We start from the raw sequence: 21,412 nt of genomic DNA, 5'->3' as shown, positions 1-21,412 counted from the left end.
CTTGTCCCTAAATCTGGGATAGTATTTGTATGTTGATATATTTGATGTTATCCCACAAGTCTCTTAAAATTTGCTTGTTTTTCATTTTTTTCCTTAAATATGATCATCTCAGTTAACATATCTTCAAATTTCTTGATTCTTACTTCTAGAAGCTCACCTCTACTGTCAGATTTTAGTAAATTTTTTCCATTTTTCCATTTCAGTTATTGCAACTGTCAATTCCAGATTTTATATTTGGTTCTTCATAATTTCTGACTCTTGATATTTGGTGAGACATAATTACTATACTTTCCCTTAATTCTCTGGACATGGGCCCCTTTAGTTCTTTGAATTAAAGTTTTGTCTAGTAAGTACAATGTCAGCTTCATCAGAGACAGCATCTAGTGACTACTTACTATCCATACTTTCATATTTATTCAGCTGTATATTGATTTTCCATTGAAAACAAGACATTTTATATGGTATAATGTGGCAAGTTTGAAAATTAGATTTCCTCATCCCAGGTTTTTTTTTTTTTTATTGGTGCTGTTTAGTGACTTTCCTGGATTAATTTTGTAAAGTTTATATTCCATTTCATGGACTGCTGCTAAAGTCTTTCTTCCCTAAGCTTAGTTATCAGCTAATGATTAGACAGGTTTCTGAAAAATTTTTGAATCAAGACCTTTCACCCTTTGCCAAGGGGCCCATGTGTTGGGGTGTACCTTCAATGCTCTGGAAGTTTATAATTCTGCCTTGTCCTTTACTTCCTGCTTGCTCAGGGTCTCAAAGTCAGACACCTCAGGCAGATACAGGGTTAAACAATTGTCCCTGATGGTTTTCAACAAATGTTCTGGGCTTTTCCACTGAGTGAGGATGAGTAAGATCAAATAAAGACAACTCTTGTGAATAGAACCTTTCCAGAGAGCTTCCAGATAGCTCAAATAGTGACAATTATTTGGGATAAGGATATCCGGGGAGGTTCCCCCCTCCAGTGCCTGCATATTTTTGTAGCTACCATGGTGGTCAGCTTGATGGCTTTTGAGGCTAAAGTGGAAATGAGAAAAGGGAGGTAGGACTAAGGCAGTAGATTAGGATTTAACACAACAGAGCTCACTATTCTTAGCAAAAATCAATTATCTTACTGAAAAAAATGCTTCTTGGGCTGTTGGAAGCCTTTGGTTAATTTTTTAGATCTATGAAAAAGTTTGTTTTTGACAATTTTTGCTAGTTTCACATTGCATTTATAGAGATTTATTTTCTGAATACTTTACTCCACTATTAAAGAAATCCCCTCCTTGGAAATAATTCTTGTATTGGTGTCTTTTTAAAAACAAACAAACCAAAAATGACTATAATCTTTAGCTTTTAAAATTGACCAGCAAAATACATGGGATCCCTGATACCTCCACATAAACTGCTATTTTAAAGTATTCAAGAACTATAAAATTAGAAGAAATATGATTGGCTTTGATTTGCATTCCTTTTTACCTTTGGTGGCTACAAGAAAATAATGTGTTTTTGGATAACAGATGCAATAAAAATGCATTTATCATTATCAACACTTGGCTGCATTTCAAATGTTTTTAAAATAACTGCTTCTTTTTAAAGATTCATATTTTTTAATTTTAAATAAAAGAAGATGAGAAACTAATCCTAGTCATGGTAGGATTGATGGCACAGCATCTAGTTCAATGCCTAAGAGTCATACCTAAACAGATGAAAGGTTGTTAAGGTTCCAATATATTTCTTTGATGAAATGAGGAAAATGGAAACTATAAGCTCTAACTGTTGACTTTTAAAAGAATCACAAACATTTTTAACTCATTTAAATATTTACTACTTTATCCTGAGTTTTTTACCATAATGTTGGCAAGTCAAATTCAATTATGAAAAATTTTGACAACAATAGTAGAATTTTCCTAATAATTAGGAGATGTCACGTTCTGGGGGGTGATGAATGATTTTGGTTGCGGGTATTACAACAAAATAACGTGTGGTTGTATGGGAAGAGAGAGAGCACACACAAGAGAGAAAGAGAAAAAAGAAAGAAAGAGGGGGAGGGAGGAAATGAAAACACATACTTCCTCTGCCACTCTTAACGTAGCACCTAGAATTGTAATGAGGTCTGAGTTTGGGATTTAAGCTGCAGCGGATAGAGTTCTGTTGAGGAAAAAATGTTGAGAATCAATGACAATGTATAATAACACTATAAGAGTAATTACAAAGTAATTAAGGTTTTTCTGGGAAACCAATTTAAATAGAGCAGATACTTAATATTGAGCATATCACTCATAAAAACAACACTAACAATAGTCTCAGTGGTATTTATGATGCTGTCATCTGTTCATATCTTCACTATTCTATTCCATCATATGTATTTTATAAAAATAGCATAAGCATTATAATAAAGGTATATAACATGGAAATTTTTATTACTATAAATCTTGAGAATCTATGGATTTGAAATATGCAATTTCAAGAACTTATGGCCAACCATTAAGGTCACTGATTAAATGATTTCTCATTTTACTAAGACATTAAAGAATTTGAGTATCATGTACTTTAAGGCTAATGTGTACGAATGACCTACTAGGTTAGTAAGGCTATCCTATCATCTGACTAGGCTTGAATATTTTCTTTACATTGTAAACTATGTATTAATGCCAGAAATGGTAAACCTTTTGTTTTTAAAAGAAGGCACCCTCCAAATAAAGCCAATTTCTAGTGCTGGTGATTAATATAAGGAAATGATTTAAGAATTGTAAAGCAGAGTTGGTTCTCAGCCAAAATATATGAATTTTGGACAAGTTAAAAACTAATGTGTTGAATTCAGCTTCAACTCAGACCAACGAAATAATTAAGTCTGCCACAAAACATTTTATGAAGGAAATTACATATTAAAACATTATTTGTGCTTTCAAGGATACCTTATAATCCCCTGGGGTCAGACTTCTTCAAATCTGTTTTCCTTCATCTAAATTATATTAATGTGAGAACAGACACATCAAGAATTTCCATAAAAACAAAGAACTGTAATTCCCTCTTGAAGATATTTAATTGAAAATAAAGATTGTAAATATTCAAGGCATACAATTAGATTATTTGATATACATACACTGTATAATGATTATCATGATGAAATTAACATATCCATCACCATCCAAGCTGTATATTAGATCCCCAAATTTGTTCACATTATAATTGAAAGTTTATACCCCTTGATCAATATTTCCTCATTTCCCTTACTCTCCCCCAGACCCTGGCAACTACCATTCTACTTTTTCTATCAGTTTGAATTTTTTAAGACACCAAATATAAATGAGATCATGCAGTGTTTATCTTTTTGTCTCTGGCTTATTTCACTTAGCATAATATTCTCCAGGTTCATCCATATTTTTGCAAATGGCAGGATTTCCTTCTTTAATGGCTAAATTATATCCCTGTTGGGTATGTGTGTAGGTATGTGCATATGTATCACAATTTCTTTATCCACTTTCCTGTCAGTGGATGCTTGGGTTATCATCTTAACTGCTCTGAATAATGTTGTAATGAACATGGGACTGCAGGTATCTTTTCAACATACTATTTGCTTTGGATATAAACCCAGATGTGGGATTGCTAAATGGTAGTCCTATTTTTAATTTTCTGAGGAATCTCAATACTGTTTTCCACAATGGGTGTACCAACTTACTTTCCACCCAATAGAGTACTAGTGTTTCTTTTTCTCCAATCCTTGGAAACACTTATTATCCATTTGTGTTTCTGATAACAGCCATCTTAACATGTATGAGGTGATTTTTTCACTGTGGTTTGCTTTGCATTTTTCTGTTTACTAGAGATATCAATCACCATTTTTCATGTACCTATTGGCCATCTGTATGTCCCACCTGGAAAGATGTCTGTTCAAGGGAAGAGGTACTCCTTTTTTTTTCACCATGTAGGGTATTGCAACGTGACAATAACATAATAGTGAATTAATAAGTGCACCATGGAAATCAGTTTTCTATTACGGTTATTTTTATCTGTGAAATACTCATTTGTTTCTAACATAGGATTGATTCTCAGTGGTCCACAATCACTAAGCCAACAGATTCATTAGGCTTTCAAACTCAGGTACCATGTAAGAAAAGAAGATTAAAAGTATATATGGGTAGGAATTGCCATCAGTGATTGTGTTCGTCAGCTTTTCATTGCTCTGACAAATACCTCAGATATTCAACTTAAAAGGAGGAAAGTTCTATAGTGGCTCATGATTTTCAAGATTTCAATCCATGGCTACTTGGCCCTATAGCTTTGGCCCTGTGGCACCACAGTATATTATGGCAGGGAGTGTGTGGTAGAGAGCAAAGCTGTTCACCTCATGGAAAGCCAAGAAAAAGAGGAAGGGGCAAGGATCTCAGGATCCCCTTTAAGGGAATGTCCCAGTGATCTAACTCCCTCCTACTAAGCCCTGCCTCCTAAAGGTTCCAATACCTCCTAAGAGTGACAAGTGGAGTATCAAGCATTTAATACATGAGCTTTGGGGAACAATCCAGTTCCAAACAATAGCAGTGCCCCATCATAAATGACGAATTTTTTGTTGTTTCATACTTTACCTTTGTGACTTTTACATTCTATGCCATAGTATATTTGTGTTTCTTTTAATATCAAATTTATGTTCTAAGCTTTATTTCTGGAAAAGTTGGCATTCCATGGAAAGATACCATATTTACCCTGTATTTTCATTTATCTTCTAGCACACCATCATATGTATTTATAGGTACCACCAATATGTTTAGACAAATGCTTCTTTCTTCCCTAGGATTTCCACAGTCAGGAAGTCATCATTTGAAGTCCAAGGGCAGATTTTAGGAGTTTGCAGTAATGCCCCAGTTTGAGAAGCAGACCTTGATTTTCCCAGGCAGTGTCAGCTGATAATCTTGGAATATTCTTAACCCATTCCTTAACCCATTTTGTTCCACTGTCCCAGATGTGAAACACCTATGAAAAGTCAAATTGAACATCACATATACCACTTATGGTAACTTTGAAATAATGTTGGAATATTTATTTTGTTTGTAGAATTAAAAAATTGGGACTTGTGTTAAAAGTCAGCACTACTGAAAACATCTATGAAACCTTGATAAAAGATAAAAACTTCATATCAGAAAAATGCTCTTACCCTCAAAATTTTGCATAAAATATCATTACATTTGCCAAACCCCTAAAGTCTACTCTTAGACACAAAAGATGTAGGCATATTAAGAAAGGAAGAAGCATTTATCTAAACATATGAGAACATATAGTTTAAAACAAGCAATAGAAAAAGCAGAAGCAATAGTATCAATAAATTTCCAAGCATTTCAATTTTCTGTAGAAATGGAATCAGAGTTAAAAATAAGCACAATTAAAGCCTATCCTATATCTCACAGAGGTCCATAAACACATACCCTTACTCTCTGCATGCAGTTACATATATTCGAGTCAGTACCCAAATATCAAATTCAAAAAGTTGTTATGATTTCAATTAAACACACAGAAAGAGATAATCACTTTCAGGTAAGGTACAGGAAGGAGCAAAATGGAACATTTCACTCATTTTCTAGAAAAAATCCTAGAAACTTTTCAGACTTGTGTTTCCCTGAATTCAAAATTGAACCAGTTAAATAATGTCTATACACCTTTAGATAATAAAATGCATTATTTGAAAACACTTGGAAATCATAAATTTACAACCTCTCCACCCCCATTTCACTACCTCCCCCAAATGGAAAACAAGCAGAATCAGTAAATAAGTTTCAAGGTAATATAATATGGTAAACACTGTTAGAATTCAAGTGGCAAAAATTCCATAATATAGTTACTAACAGACTTTCAGATATTCAATACTATTGCTCTTGAAAATGGCAAAGTTCCAGAGAGAAATTATGTTGAGAAGGGGGAAAAAGAAGGCTCTTCCTTCATTTATTCCTCAAATATGAGGTGGAGAGATTGGGAGAGAAAAGTATTAAAATAAATATACCAATTCTGCTGGGTGTGGTGGCAATCCCAGGGGCTCAGGAGGCTGAGACAGGAGGACTGCAAGTTCAAAGCCAGCCTAAACAAAAGTGAGGTGTTAAGCAACTCAGTGAGATGCTATCTCTAAATAAAATACAAAATGGGGCTGGGTTTGTGGCTCAGTGGTCAAGTGCCCCAGAGTTCAATCCCTGGTACCCACCACAAAATACACACACACACACACACACACTTCTGAGAAAATTAAAGCACCAGAGACCATACTAGGCTAGTGGAAATTATTAGTTAGCAAAGAGTTAATGGGGGCTTATTATGAGATGTTCAATAATTATAACTTCATGAAAGTGAAAGAAAGCTTCAAGACTAAAACCATTCCTCTTTGTAAGAACTGATTTGAATTTTTCTAGACTGAATTGAAATAAACAAACTATGGTTCTAATAGTAGCAGCTTGATAGAGGGAGGACCCATACACATTTTTTTCCACTTTAAAACAAGATTTACTTGTTCTGTTGCCACAGCCAAAATGGAAAGCCACTGACTTTTTTCAACAATTGTGTTGTACTCTATGGAGGTCACTGCCAAATTAAAATGCACATTGTTTTAAGCCTGAGAAAAATGAAGTTGACATCTAAATGGTTCAACCCTGTATAAACAAAGTTACCTCCCTCTTCCCTGATGAGGTAACCACCTCTGTTAATACAGCATTAACCAGAGTTAATAAGAGTTATCAGGAACCTTTGTATGGTCTGTACTGAGAACTGCTAGATTCCATTTGGCCTCCTATCCCATTACATAGCAAGGATCCAGAATCACTGCTTAGGTCAACATCCATATCTTCATCAACTTCTATTAAAAAGTATTTTCACTGTTTTTCTCAATACATATCATTTCGTCGTCTCATTATAGTAATATATAATTCATATCACAGATTATTCATAATTCCAGCCTTTGACATGAAGAAGAGTTCATTTACTTATAAACATAGACTATAGAGAACACTGTTAAGTATGTTGACAAAATGTTAATGCTTATGTGGTTAGAACCCATCATCAGTTCCATACTTGGGAAGTAATTTCCCTATATTTTGAATCATATTCTGGGGAATAAAAAGGAGCTACTAAAATAATATTTTACAGTCATAACTGAAAAAAAATTTAGGTCTTAACCTTATGTCTTAATATAATTAAAGATATACCATTAGCTAATGGACTCAGAATTTTGTTCTTTTTCTCTTTAAAGAGTAATCATTACTCAATACAAAATAAAAATGTTGTTTTATTATAATTCAATAACTATTTTAGAATTTTGTTCCTAAATAATAGTATAAAACCTTTACACATTTTGCTTAGATATAGTGTGTATCAGACAGAAGGATACAAGTTAAAGCCAGCCTCAGTAATTTAGTGATGCCATCCAAAACTTTGTAAGACCCTGTCTCAAAATAAAAAATAAAAAGGGCTTGGGATGTAGTTCAGTGGTTAAATATTTTGGGTTCAATCCCCTGGTACCAAAAATAAAAGAGAGAGAGTTGTAGCAATCATAAATTGGGCATGCTAAGAACCATGAGGAACATACCCATTAGTCTAATTGATGTTTCAACTAATTTCATAAATTGTATTTTTCAATAATTAGTACACAATCCTAACATAATTATTATAATTTCCAGTACCTACATTTTGTTGCTAAATTTTCAATATCCAAGTAAATTTACTTTATTAATTTAGGGAGAAAAAAGTAGTTGAAACTATTAAGTCTATAATAACTAAAATATTTTTTTAAATTACATAATCTTCATAGCTAGTCATTTTTTCCAACTTCATATTTGAGACACTGAGTTTAGAAGAAAAAAAAGAACACTGAACATAGAAGGCACTCAGGCAAGTGTGATACAACCAGTGTTACTCTAACTGACTTGTCCTGATGAAGCACTCTGTCTATATAGCAGACTCCTGCTTGTGTTATTTCCCAGTCTCTTGTCCAGGCTTCACGACATTCATGACATTAAAGGAACTGCTGAAGCATAATTAACTGAACAAAAAGGAAACTTTACCAAGAAAGAGGCAATTCACAGGCCATTACTAGTTGAAAACTGTCAACTTCATTTCCAAATGCCTGAATTACAGTTAACTCCAGACAGGTGCCCTATTTTGCTAGGTTCTCCATCACTTCAATCTATCTTTGATTGGTACCCAGTGACCATTGTATAATGCTCATTCTGACCTCTGTTGTTTCCCTGCCTAGAATGCCTTTTCCATCTATGAAAGTTCTACCCAGTCTGAATCCTTCCTACTTTGTCACTGAAGCGCTTCTATGTAACCCCAGCCTACATTCATCTGTTCAAACTCCTACAGAACTCATTGTCTCTATCACTCTCATTCAGCCATAGAATCATATATGATTTCATAATTTGTTTCATGAATGTTGTCTCCTCAACATATGTGTAAGCTTTTTGAAGGACAGGAAGTATGGTTTATGCTTCTTTTATAGGCCTCTCACTTATAACCAAAAGGGAGCCAAGCAGAATGCTCTGCCCATAACAACTATATTACTTGAGCTGAAAATATTTGAACTAGAAATAATACGAAGTATTAGCTTATAATAATAGGCAAGTACTGATGTAAAACACACCATCTTAAGATAATATTGGCAAATAAATGTTTGGCTTGAACAAATGTTCATTTTAAAAGTCTATAAGCAAAGGAATCGTGGTGGAAATTCTACTTTCTTATTTAGAACTGTAAAGCCATCTCTGAAAGGCAGAAGTTAAAAAATGTTCCAAAACCAAAATTGATGCATTACAATTCACTGGTAATATTTAAAAATATGTGCATCCCTGCTAATGACAAAGAACTTCATGTTGGTTATACAGACAAAAAGACAAAAAAAAAAAGTTCAAGATCCATGACTTGACCACATCTATTTTTTTCACATATGCCACTGTCATATATAGATGAGAGTTTTTCATTAGAAACAAGTATGTAGACTATAAGCAGCAATTTCAAGAAGTGCTTAACTAAAGTGGTTTATGTACACACGTAGGGATTTAAAGATCTTACCTACTATATCCATTATGCAGTTTATCTTCCAATTTTCCATCCCTTTAGAAAGTACATTTGCTCAGAAATATTCCTCAGAAACTGTCAAAAATAATGTTCTCCTTTAATGTCTTAGTCCTTCCACCTTTAAAAGTAGGTGAACAAAGGCAAAAGCTTCTGACAAAGATGTTTCCTTACATTATTATTAGCAAATTCATCAGAAAGCCCTAAAGAACAGTGAATAAGGAGAACAAAAGGTAGAAAAGTTCTTCTCAAATATAAGCAGTTGTTATTAAGTATACTAATAAAGTAAATGATAAATGTGGGGTTAAATACTAATTGAAATGCTACTAGTTTGAAACATTTAAAAAATGGCCATTTCTGATTCTAATGCCTTTAATCTAGTTTATTCATAATTTTAGTAAATTTGGAAAAAATACCTCAAAGCCTAAATTAGGCTTTATTGTAAGCAGGCTTTATGCATCTCTAGTACATGTTTGTGAGACTAAGTTTTAAAGAATTCCCAAAATTCATACGAAAGATAAATTGCTTTGGGTAAAGCCAATATCATGTACCTTCAAAAAGTAAGCTAAGCTTTGTGCTTAGAATTAACAACACTGTACACTTTAAGAGGGCAGATCTCATATTTTTTACCACAATAAAAAAATAAACAAAAATCAACATACATGTATATAATTAAACTGCTTAATCCAAAATGACTGAAACTCTAATTTTTCATAAGAATGTAGTGTGTGCAATGTAATATGTAATGGCAAGTCCTGTTAAGAGACTCTAGAGACAAAATACAAAAGATATAGACATGTGCCTTTGTGTAACTGTATTCAACAGCCAATTAGAAATAACAGGTGAGGGATGGGACTATAGCTCAGCCTAACATTTGGGCAGCCCTGGGTTTAATCCTGAGTACACCCCTCCCCCCAAAAAAAAGAAAGAAGAAGAAATTATAAGTGGAGCTATCCTTTAATATTATCTGTTTTATAATCTTGGTTATTACAAATAAATGGGAGCAAATTATATAACATAAACTTAATAATAGATGCACAGGTCACGTGCTGTAGCACACAACCATAATCCCAATGACTCAGGAGGCTGAGGTAGGGGGATGCAAGTTCCTAACCAGCCTTGGCAAATTAGTGAGGCTGTAAGCAACTCTGTGAGACTGTCTCAAAATAAAAAAATAAAAAGAGCTGAGAATGTAGCTCGGTGGTAAAGCATCCCTGGGTTTAATCCCTAGTACCAAAAATATAAATAAGTAATAAATAAATAAATAAATACAACAGTCTAAAATTAGATATGTCTGAATAACTGACAATTTATAACTATGTTCATAGACAAGTTAAGAAATTATAATGACCAGAAATATTTATGCTGTTTGAGGTATACTAAAGTTATCTGTCTCATAACTCCCAAACTTGTGTACAGGCCTCATTCTGATGACACCATATAAATGGTTTTCAAGGTGGTCTGCTGGAAGTACTCAAAGGACCATAGCAAGCCCTTTTATGTCTTTAAACTTCAGGCTGAACATTAGTTTTTGCTAGAAATAATTATTTTTGTAACAGGTGTGTCATGACCACTGGTCCTAAAGAAGGGACATCTAGGTGTATATAATATAAAACATGCCCCTTAGAGCATTCCTCTTCTGGTCATATGTTCAGTATCCCTTTCTGCTCTGAATCTGTGTTTCACCTCATTTAACTACAATTCATTGCTCTCCTTCCCTGATTCCCAGGTGCCCTCTACTCCTGCCTCCAGTCCTATGTGACTCTCTCTACATAGCCAATGCTTTTCGTGTAGAAGAACAGACTTCTGCAAAACAACTCACTAGACAGGGCAGTAGCTGGAGGAGTTTGTGGAGTAAAGCGCACCACAAACCACATATCACCTCATTAGTGTCAGAGAAATAGAAGCCATATCATTCCCATTTGTTCTTGTGAGGGTTTTTTTGAACTGACAAGTGGCAAAGTGTAGGAGTAGACGGTTCCTTGAGCTGAACACAAAATGTTAACCACTGACTGCCCCACATCTAGCCCTAATACAAAGATCTATTCCACAAAATCAAGTACCTGGCCAAGGTAGTGGCAAGTTTTTTGTTTGTTTTAATACAAAAGAAGCCATCACAAGATTTTTTATTTTCTGTTTTTATCATGGGACAATTTATGGAATGTACTAAAAACACTACTATGGAGAAAGGTCAGAAGATTTCATGAGATTTTTCTTTGGTGAATAAATCACTAAATCACTAATACCATCTTCTACTTACCACATTAAAAAATTATGTAAAAAAGCACCATCAGGGGCTGGAGTTCTGGCTCAGTGGTAGAGCACTTGCCTGGCATGCATGAGGCCCTAGGTTCAATCCTCAGCACCACATATAAATAAATAAAAGATCCACTGACAACTAAAAAATATTTTAAAAAAGAGCACCCATCATCTGACCACTTAGCTCACCATCATTCAAAATCAGCACACACAGGATATTAGCATTATGATAATGAGATGCTTACTGAGGTCCAACTTTTACCAGCTATCTAACTTAATTTGCACCCCAAACCACCTATAATTGCCTGTGTAGCTAAGCAATAATGATGTCACAGAAAAGAAGCACAGTAATGTGACTAGCACATGAGCATTTCTTTGACCTGTGAGACCCCTAGGACAACAGCACCAAAATTAATTTTTCAAAGTCCATTCTGTAAGAACCACACAAAAATCCATTAACACTAGAAGCAAAGCAGAATAGCTGTTTAAAGGGCTGGGGATGTGGCTCAAGCGGTAGCGCGCTCGCCTGGCATGCGTGCGGCCCGGGTTCGATCCTCAGCACCACATACCAACAAAGATGTTGTGTCCGCCGAGAACTAAAAAATAAATATTAAAAAATTCTCTCTCTCTCTCTCCTCTTTAAAAAAAAAAAAAAGAATAGCTGTTTAAAGATGTTACCACCTTACAGTAATCCAAAATCCCAAGAGAAGATGTTTCTAGAATTGTGTGTCAAATGCTTACAAATCACATTAAAATATATGGAATGGCAAGATAAACTATGTAGGCTGTTAAGTCAGTCTCACTACTTTCCATTACTAGAGAGCTGGTCAGCATCTTCTGGCAGGATATTGCATAAAACAGTCAACTGTGCTCTCCCAGCATTGCATGTGGCTTTGGGTCACATTGTGGATTATCTGTAAAATCAAACAGATAGGGGAAAGGCAAGAATCATCAAGACTATCACAGACCTTATTGAAAAAAAAAAAAAACTAGTATTGGTAAGGCCTGGACTCCAGGAGAACTCACATTTGCCCATCCACTGATGACCGCAAAGACCATAAAGCAATATGGCTAATCCTATCTATTGATAACATCCATCCTTCATTATCAAGCAAAGCTGCAAAACAGATAAAGCTTGATTCAATCTATCTTAATTTCTAAACTTGAGAACCACAGAACCTAGAATCTAGTACCAGAATGCACTCAAAAATTTCCTAAGATGGTCCTCTACCAGGCTCTATTTTGCTAAAGGCTATTTTATGATATACACATAAGGAAATATAAGAATCACTGACTGCTTTACAAATTTATAAGCCAGTTATTTTTACTAGCAGTAATAAGCTGAAAACTCTCTACACCCATCTGAGCAATTCAATCAATGTTAGTTGCAGGGAGAGTAACTGAGGTGATCCCAAAAGACCAACCAAAACACCACAATAGCTCTGTTACCGCTCTCAGGTTCTGCTAATTTAAAAAGAAATGACATTTAGTATCTGCCAACATTTAGAACTGCTCATATTAAGAATTCTGATTTCACCTGCCCAACCATTTGTTTTATTCCATTTTCCTTCAGTGGCACCACCACCCTCCTAGTTTCCCCGCCTTATAAACTGAAATTGCGTTCAAGGCCTCTCTTTCACTTCCCCCCAGCAATGGGAATTTGGTAAAGTGGGTTTTTTTTTTTTTTTTTTTTTGCTCATTTTCCTGCAATGCCTCTTACATGTAGGCCCTCATCTAAAAGCTATCCCCACTATCTTTATATCTTTATGCTTGATACAAATTCTATAAGCAAACATGTCTTCTTCTTTCTCCCAAATTAGATGCAGTTAGGAATAGGTGAAGAGTGGGAGATGAGGGTTCTTATACTGGTGATCAAATTTCATAGCCATTCCAACAGAGTTGTTTAACAAACTTTTCCTGAGCACAAGAATAGCTAGGCACAGAGCCAAGAAAAGAAAAGGCAATGATGGAAGCCAAAAAACAGGTGAGCTGCAATCTTTCCACTCCTACACAAAACCTGGCTCTGGAGCAGGATTCCCCACACATGCTGATAACTTCTTCCAATTCTTAATTTTGCAACATTCCTATATTCACAAACTCTGTCCCAGGACAGTTTTCCCACTTTCCAATGCCAGTTTTCTTACTATCTTAATAACCTGAAGCCTAGCTGGTCTCATCTATCTTAAAAATCTTCCAATCTACCTTCATTCTAGAGGACCCTTCTGCAAGTGCCATTCCCTTCTGAGTAAAAGAAACAATAATCAGATGCAAAATCTCCCTTCCAGTCTTCTCAGAGGGTTCCCAAGACAAAGGCTATGTTTAATTCCCTTGAAGTTTTACAATCCTAGAGACCAAAGCAAAAGGGAGTGGGGTGAAGAATGCTGAAAGTGCAAGTTGCTGACTGAAGACAGCTGCTGGGAATCCCCAAGTGCTGTGGCAAGGGGTGTGGTGGTGACAACAACTGGTTTGAGAACAACCAAGTGAGATTTCAAGAACTACTGGTCATAGTATCTTAACCAGTAATCTCTGTATCTTTTCCATTTAAAAACTTGACTCAGGTTATCCCATACCAAAGGCCTTCTTCTTTACCACTCTTTTATTCCATGTCATGTCCATACTTATGCATTTTATCTACATCTTATTAATCTACAATTCTGTATATATTGCATTGTAGGTATTTTAAGCAACCTTATATTGGTGTCATAGCTTGAAAGACTGTAACCTCTATGAGAAGAGGACCATTTTATATCTCTAATTTCCAACCATACACCTCAGCATAATGTATATTTTTAAAAAACAGGCTTTTTTTTACAGTGACATATAATTTCCACTCAGCTATTCAACGCTAACATTTTTTTAAGGTTGAGCAAGTTTGAAAGTATGATACATTAAGAGCTGGAGAAAACACACCCACACATGATACAAAAGATGCCACTTATAGTTGGACCAAACATAAAGCATGCTCCACCCAACCAACTATACTATATACCATACTTCTCTTCCTGTTTTTTTTTTCTTTATACTACATAAGCTTGTAGGTCATTTTTGCTCTTAGTAACACTAACTACAGAATTTAAAGTCTAAATAAATTTACTGTTGGGAATCTACTCTTCCCACCTACACAACCACTGGCTTCCCACACTGTCTCCAATGTCCTGTGAGCAACTACCCAATTACTGATTGTGGAAAGACAGCTTACACATTGAAGGTCCATTCTCAGCAGCTACTGGGTTTTATTGCTGGTCCTCACTTAGCTTAATTGATTCAGAACAGTATCAAAAAGAGACATTATTACACAAGTTTGAAAAAGAGACTACTTAAGAAAATTTAAATGTAAAAGCCCTGGTCATTGTGCTGCTTTAAAACAGGCAAGCCTGGGTGACATGGAGAGAACAGAATAATGCCCATTGAAATCACAAAACTTGGGAACATTGACTAATCTTGTAACACAAGTTTTAGTGCTTCCTACATATACATTCTCAAAGTAAAATTACCTATAATAGAGAAGTACAACTAACTTCAAAAACAATCCATTGCAGCAAAAAGGTTTCAGTGTTTATAACAAATTCAATTTCAAAAAGTGTACAGGTTCTGAAAGACAGCAACGTGAAAGGGACTATGTTTCTGAGAAACACATACTTAGAAATAACAACTCATGCATGGGTTAACAAAACATTTTTACTTTTTCAGTAGTGGTCTTTCTTCACACTGGACTGGGAGATCCCATCAGATTCCCTCTTGGCTGCAACCCATTAATTGGAACCTGAACACAGCATAAACACAATTCATAAGCAGGAAGAATTATGCACTAAATTATCACTCCCTTTGGCCACATGGGGGAGAAGGTAAAATAAGCATTGGGTTTTTCTTTTTAAGTAAATATACTTTGTCCTACATACACCTATATGTATGGAAATATAAATAAATTTTTATAATTTGTATTTATCCATCCTTCCATGTCAGCCATTGTCAGTTTTTGTGACATAAATGACAACTGGGGACATGCCTGTCTTCTTCTCTATCACTAAGGGATGATATCAGATTGTCTTCCAATGTAAATCACCATAGCTAAAAACACCTATATTATTCCTTCAAAAAGGCTCAATGATTTTTCTGAAAAAAAAAAAATTTAGGGGAAACTATACATTATGGCCACAGAATAGAAGTCAGTACCATTATGTTAGTGTGGATAAGGAAATTTGTCATGGTCTTGTAGCATCACCTGCAATTGACAGATAAATTTTCCAGTTATTCTGGCCAGTCTTCGTCAAAAAAAAAAAAAAGACATAAAAGGAATATAATAGCTTTTGTTTGAGATGCTGATTTAATATTACTTTAACCTGAGCTGCATTATCAAATCATCTTTTGATAGTGCAATAGGATGGCTACTGTTCTGGTGAAACAAAGTGCCTATTCCCCTAACAACCCAACTCCTCCCAAGCACACTGAAAACAGTAATTTGACTAATGTGGCAAGACAAGAAAGAGTTAACTGTTCAAACATCTGATCTGAATCTCTCAAAATCTCCATGTCCCTAAGTATATTTTTTTAAAAATGCTTTATTCATTGCAATAGTAAACCACACTTCCTGGTATTTAACAGTAAAGCACCTTCTATGTGCTATGGTCTATATGAAATGATGCATTGCATTAATTTCAAAGGTGGTAAGAGGATTAAAATGAAAAGTTCATGGAATATGTGACACACAACACAGCATCAAAAATATAAGACTGAAGGCATGTGGTGTCGCCCTCCTGAAGATGGTTCTTGCGCTCATTGAGCAATAGGAACACTGTCAAATCTCCAGAGTGGTTTTCTCTAATGGTGGAATTTCAGTAGATAATAAAGTTTTTATGCATAAATGCTAAATTAATTCATTTATGGCCCATCTTCTTTCTATGGAGCGAAAGAGGCTTACTAAAGGACACACTCAGAAGTATTTTAAAAATAAACTATTTCGATGGGGTGGGCACTGAATCTTAAGCAAGATTCTTTTATATTTCTTTGCTAATAGGGAAAATTCTTAAAATGAAACCTAGCAAACATAAAACACTTTTAACATTTTATCAAGTTATTTAGTTTGTGGGAACAGGAGGGGGCTTTACTTATCAAAATCAACACAACTCATTTGAAGATATCCTATTTATGTTGCTCTTAACTACTGAAATGTACTCCTCACATATAACAATTTCTGAAAAAGGAACTAAAATCATACCAAGGGTTACCAAGAATCATCCTACCCTCCATCCCCAGAACCTCAGACTCTTATGCTCTTGGCAGCACTCAACTTCCCAGATGATAGATGAGAATGAACATGGCAAAGGATAAAGAAATAGAAAATGGAAGTTTTTATATTGGAAACTGGCAGCCCAAACTGCCATTCCCAGTTACTCAAACACTTATTCAGACCCTCACTTCTCTCTAGCCCAGTGGTCTTGACCTGTGGCCCTGGGAACAGTAGCATCAGCATAGAGATTGTTAGAAATGCAAATTCATACTCCCACCCCACACCAACAGAATCTGAAACTCTGAGAATAGGGCCCAGCAATTTGTTTTAACAGGCACTACAGGAGATTACTATGTATGCTAAAGTTTGAGAGCCAGTCCTCCTAAAACTTTAATGAGCATAAGAATCACCTGGGGAGCCTGTTAAAATGCAGATTCTAATTCATCAGGTCAGAGGTGAGGCCTGAAAGCCTACCTTTCTAACAAGCTCCCAGGTGACATCTTCGCAGACCAGTTACAAGTGTTACACAAATCAGTTGTTCAGCAAAATTACCCAGGATGCTCATAAAACACAGCTTTCCAGGATACTACCCTAGGCCAAATTAATCTGAATCTCAAGAGAATGATATAGAAGATAACCAGAGGTTCTCGGCCCTTGCTACACAATGAAATCACTTGGGGAGCTCTTAGTAATCCTGATTCCCAGGCCCCTCCACAAGTTAATTAAATCAGAATCTCTATGCTGGAACCCAGGCATTCGTATTTATATTAACTTCCCAGTGATTCCAATGTGCAGCCAAGGTTGAGAATGACTGCTATGGAATCTAACTGGCTCAACACCTGGCACAGTGGATTTCTTTTTAGTAACAAACAGGTTCCTATGAAATGGCTATCCAGTCAGGCGTGGTGGCACAAGCTTGTAATCCCAGCGAATGGGGAGGCTGGGGCATGAGGATCACAAGTTCAAGGCCAGCCTTAGCAATTCGGTGAGACCCTGTCTTAAAATTAAAAAAAAAAAAAAATGAAATGGGCTGGGAATGTAGCTCAGTGGTAAAGCACCCCTCAGTTCAATCCCCACGACTTCCCTCCAAATGCTAACTGAGCTCATTCACATATAAATTCAAGAGCTCTGGGTTTTGAATAGTAAAATGCACCTAAAGTTATGTTGTTCTCATTCTGCAGCCTGATTTCTGTGGTCCAATGTGTTCTCTGTAATAGGGTATGCATTCAAAAAGAGCAACAGTGAAGAATTTGTATTTACAAAGTCTGTTTATATACTTACATCTCCTTCAACCCTGAAAAACATAGATGGCTTGAAATTTCTACTAACCTTTCAGAATGGAAGGGTAACTAGTGGATCCATATAACTTCAAAACCTATAAAAGTCAGATTTCACCGTTACAGATATTCTGACAAAAAGGTCCTGGGAAGGAGTGAAAATAGTGTGCTTTTACATATAAGAATTGGAAGTTGCCAAAAACACATATTCTAGTGGACAGAGAGAGGACCTGAAACACACTACTCATGATGTGATACTAATAACTCTGAGAAATAAGCCTAATATGTCTATTCATGCCTTATAGCACCTAGCACAATGCTACACTAATAAGCATACCATACTATTAGGTATGTGAAACAGAAAAATGTGTGGTGGCTTCTAAGACATTGCCGAATGATTAGTTATATAACTCCCATAATCAAGAAATATTTCTGAATTTTATACAATTCACACCAAAAATAAGCTTAAGATGAATGAAAATAAGACACAGCCCTCTTTCCACATAAGTGACCTTTCTCTGCTTGGGCATATTCAGGGTCCACTCAAAATTAGCTGTTCTATAAAATACACTACACACTCAAGATCTACTGAATGATAATAGTTATTATTCTCCCACCACCATTTCAACATATACACAGTGGTCAAAAGTGTGTTTTCTTTATCTGATTAATTCCTTGAAAAATAAACTCACCAGCTGGGGTATTTAAAATTTAAAAAAGCAAATAATGATATTTTCAAAGATCATTTTCCGTATGAACTGGTCAAGCTCACTTTCCTCTTAAATTTTTTGTTATACTCATTCAGTTAACCCAAACTCACTTTAAAACGTGTGAAAATAGCACCTTCTGAAAGTGTGTTCTCATATGCTTTGAAGCAATGGAGCGTGAATACTAAAACAGCCTTTGCCAAACTCATGTAACAGCTCAAGAACTAAACCGGAGTGAATTTTTACAGTCCCATGACTTCGCATAGTCAATCTAAGTTATCATCCCAGGACTAGTTTTGATACATCACAGACATCCAAGAGAAGACAGAAAAGTCACAAATAAGTGACTCAAGCTAATAAAGATTTCACAGATTCTTTGGCAGTCTTTTCAAAATGAATTTTGCTTCTCAACCAAAAAATAAATTGGCTAAGGTGTAGAGTTAGCATTTAAGTTCCTAGAATTAACACTGAAATTTATAAAGATATTTTATTTATTTGAAAAAAAAAAGTATCCACCTGGATGCCTTTTCATACATTTCTCATGAATAATGCCTCAAGATGAACCAAGTCTAAAAGAAAGTGCACAGATCACAGAGGAATCATACGAAATTAAAGAAAATTAAAGTATCCAAGCCAAAGAAAACAAATACAAATGCACAAGTTCCAGGACATTTTATTGCAATTTCCACTTTACATATTAATATTTTTAGTCTAGGCAGAAGTGTTTATACTTATCAGTAGTTGTTCAATCCTCTAATCTCACAAAATGAAAAAAAAAACAGCTAAAAAAGAACATCAATTTAGGTATTTATGATATGGGAAACAAGGGGCACTTGTCTTAACTAGAAAAAGGGTTAATGCTTTTCAATATGAGTTCCAATAAAATTTTTCATTTATTTTTCTTGTGGATGCTAACTACTCATAATTAAAACAATCGTCCTTTTCCCCATCCTGCCCTCTCTTGGTCTTTACATTCTGTCTAGCATTTAACTCAAAAAGTCAGTTTACGCTCAGTTTACACATTAAAAAAAAATATGCCCATCTCCCACACATCCAAATGGACAGGGATTAGAATTAACCTGGCTTTTAGTCGTAAGAGTGCTATTTTAAACAATTCCAACCACACACTTGAAGGGTAAAGTAAAATACAAAACCAAAGGAAACCATAAAAATGCTTACACATTCACTATTGGACTGTTTATTTCTCGAATCGTTAAGTATAACATAGATTTCTTAAAAGTGAAATAGACACAAAAGCGAATGCACGTTAAATGTACAAACTGACAGTGGCTCTGTGGGGACAGCTCTCTTTGAATGAGCTATTACCCAGACAGTGGAACGAAGGGAGGAAAAAAAAAAAAAAAAAAAGGTCTCACTCTTCAAATGTGAGGAAGCCGGCGGTGCGCTCACTTCACTAGAAACACATTTTAATGGTTATGTTCGGATAAAAATAGGTAGTAAGGGGAAATGTGTTAAAAAAAAAAAAAAAAAACTCCCCGCTTCCAGGGCACAAGGGAACCTACAGGAAAAGAAGGGTAACCCTCTCAAGCTTCGGAGCCAAGTTCCATCACTAGCAGAATGGAAGTTTGGATGGTTGCTATTTTTCACCCTGCATTGGGATAGTAGCTCTCCATGTGCAAGGTACGCGGCGTGGGAAGACTGGCGAGGCTTTCACATGGGGTTAAGGAAACCAAAGTAAGGAGAGGTCAACACCTTGAGTAATCCAGATCTCCCCAAACCGGGCAGAGTGGGAAGTGAGGGGAGGCAGAGAGAGAAGAAAAGGGTCAAAACTCCTCGAAGTTATCGCAAAGAGAAAGCATACACCTCTGGAATCCAGGGGGCCATCTCTAGTAGCAGCAACCTGCTCCAAGTGTGGGGTGCTTGCCTCGTGGGGAAGAAAACACGGGGTGCCCATACTTAGGACGAGTGGCTCAGGGGACCGGGGCAGCGAGAGGGGTAGGGGCAGCCGCCAGCAGGGAGGCGAACTCGCACTTTGCCTCAACTCTGAGCCCCATCCCGAGCGCAAGAGAGAGGGTGACGGAGGGCACGGTACTCACTAGGGCTCGTTGGTGAACCGGGGGGTCCGGGGCTGCTGGTATCCATACAGGTGACAGTAGAGCACATCGAAGCAAAAGCAGCACATCTCCGCTGACACCACCATCTTCCGGGAGCCCGGCGATGAGGACGAGGCGGCGGACGATGAGGAGGGCGAAGAAGCGGTGGCGGCGGCAGGGGTAGAAAGTAGGGTCCCTACTCCACAGCTGAGAGGTGGCGACAGGGATATCCCCCCGCCGCCGCCGCAGCTCTGGGGGGGAGAGAGGGTACAGCCGCTGCCGCTACCTCCTCCGGTTAGACCGCCCAGCCCGTTGAGCCGCGTACCGGCGCCTCCTAGTCCCAGCTCCCCAGCTCGACACTGGCTCTCTCCGCTGCAGTGGGAGGAGGAGGAGGCGCCACCACCGCCACCCGAGCCAGAGGGGGGCGAACTGGACAGTTTCTGCTTCTTCACCCCACAGCAACCCGCCGCCATCTTGGAACAGTCTCCCCCACGCAGCGCTTCCGACCCATAAGTGAGGCGAGCTGGCGGCGGGGGCGAGCACGCTGCGGCCCTGGCCGCCGGGGGCGCGCTGGGGGCTCTCGAAGTGCGCGCGCGCCGCTCCCAGGCCTGGCTGCCGAGCCACGCGGCTGCTCGCGCGCGCCCCCATCTCGGCGCGCGCCACGCACTTTCGTGGCTCGGCGCCTCACGCCTGTCCCGCCCGACTTGCGCCTCCTCAGAGACCAAGCCCTTGGGCCCACAGAGGATGGAAGACAGGAAACCAGATAGAAAGGAAGGTGAAGGAGACGAGAGCGAGACAGTGGAGAGTGGGAGCAAAGGGAGGAGGTGGGCACGCCGGGGGAGGAAAGAGGGAAAG

The 21,412-nt window shown here is 37.1% G+C and overlaps 1 protein-coding gene across 1 annotated transcript in view; it reads right to left on the bottom strand.

Moving 5' to 3' along the window:
* The window catches only part of Ammecr1 (AMMECR nuclear protein 1), a 113,410-nt gene extending 92,380 nt beyond the window's left edge, over nt 1-21,030 (bottom strand). Inside the window, exon 1 of the mRNA XM_026396810.2 lies at nt 20,561-21,030. Within this exon, the coding sequence (XP_026252595.1) occupies nt 20,561-21,030 (470 nt within the window). The remainder of the gene's footprint in view (nt 1-20,560) is intronic.
* Nucleotides 21,031-21,412: the final 382 nt, after the last annotated feature.

Source organism: Urocitellus parryii, chromosome X, assembly GCF_045843805.1.
Source record: "Urocitellus parryii isolate mUroPar1 chromosome X, mUroPar1.hap1, whole genome shotgun sequence".
NCBI lineage: Eukaryota > Metazoa > Chordata > Mammalia > Rodentia > Sciuridae > Urocitellus > Urocitellus parryii.
The sequence above is the reverse complement of the archived record's forward strand: the minus strand, read 5'-3'. Positions and strand labels throughout refer to the sequence as shown.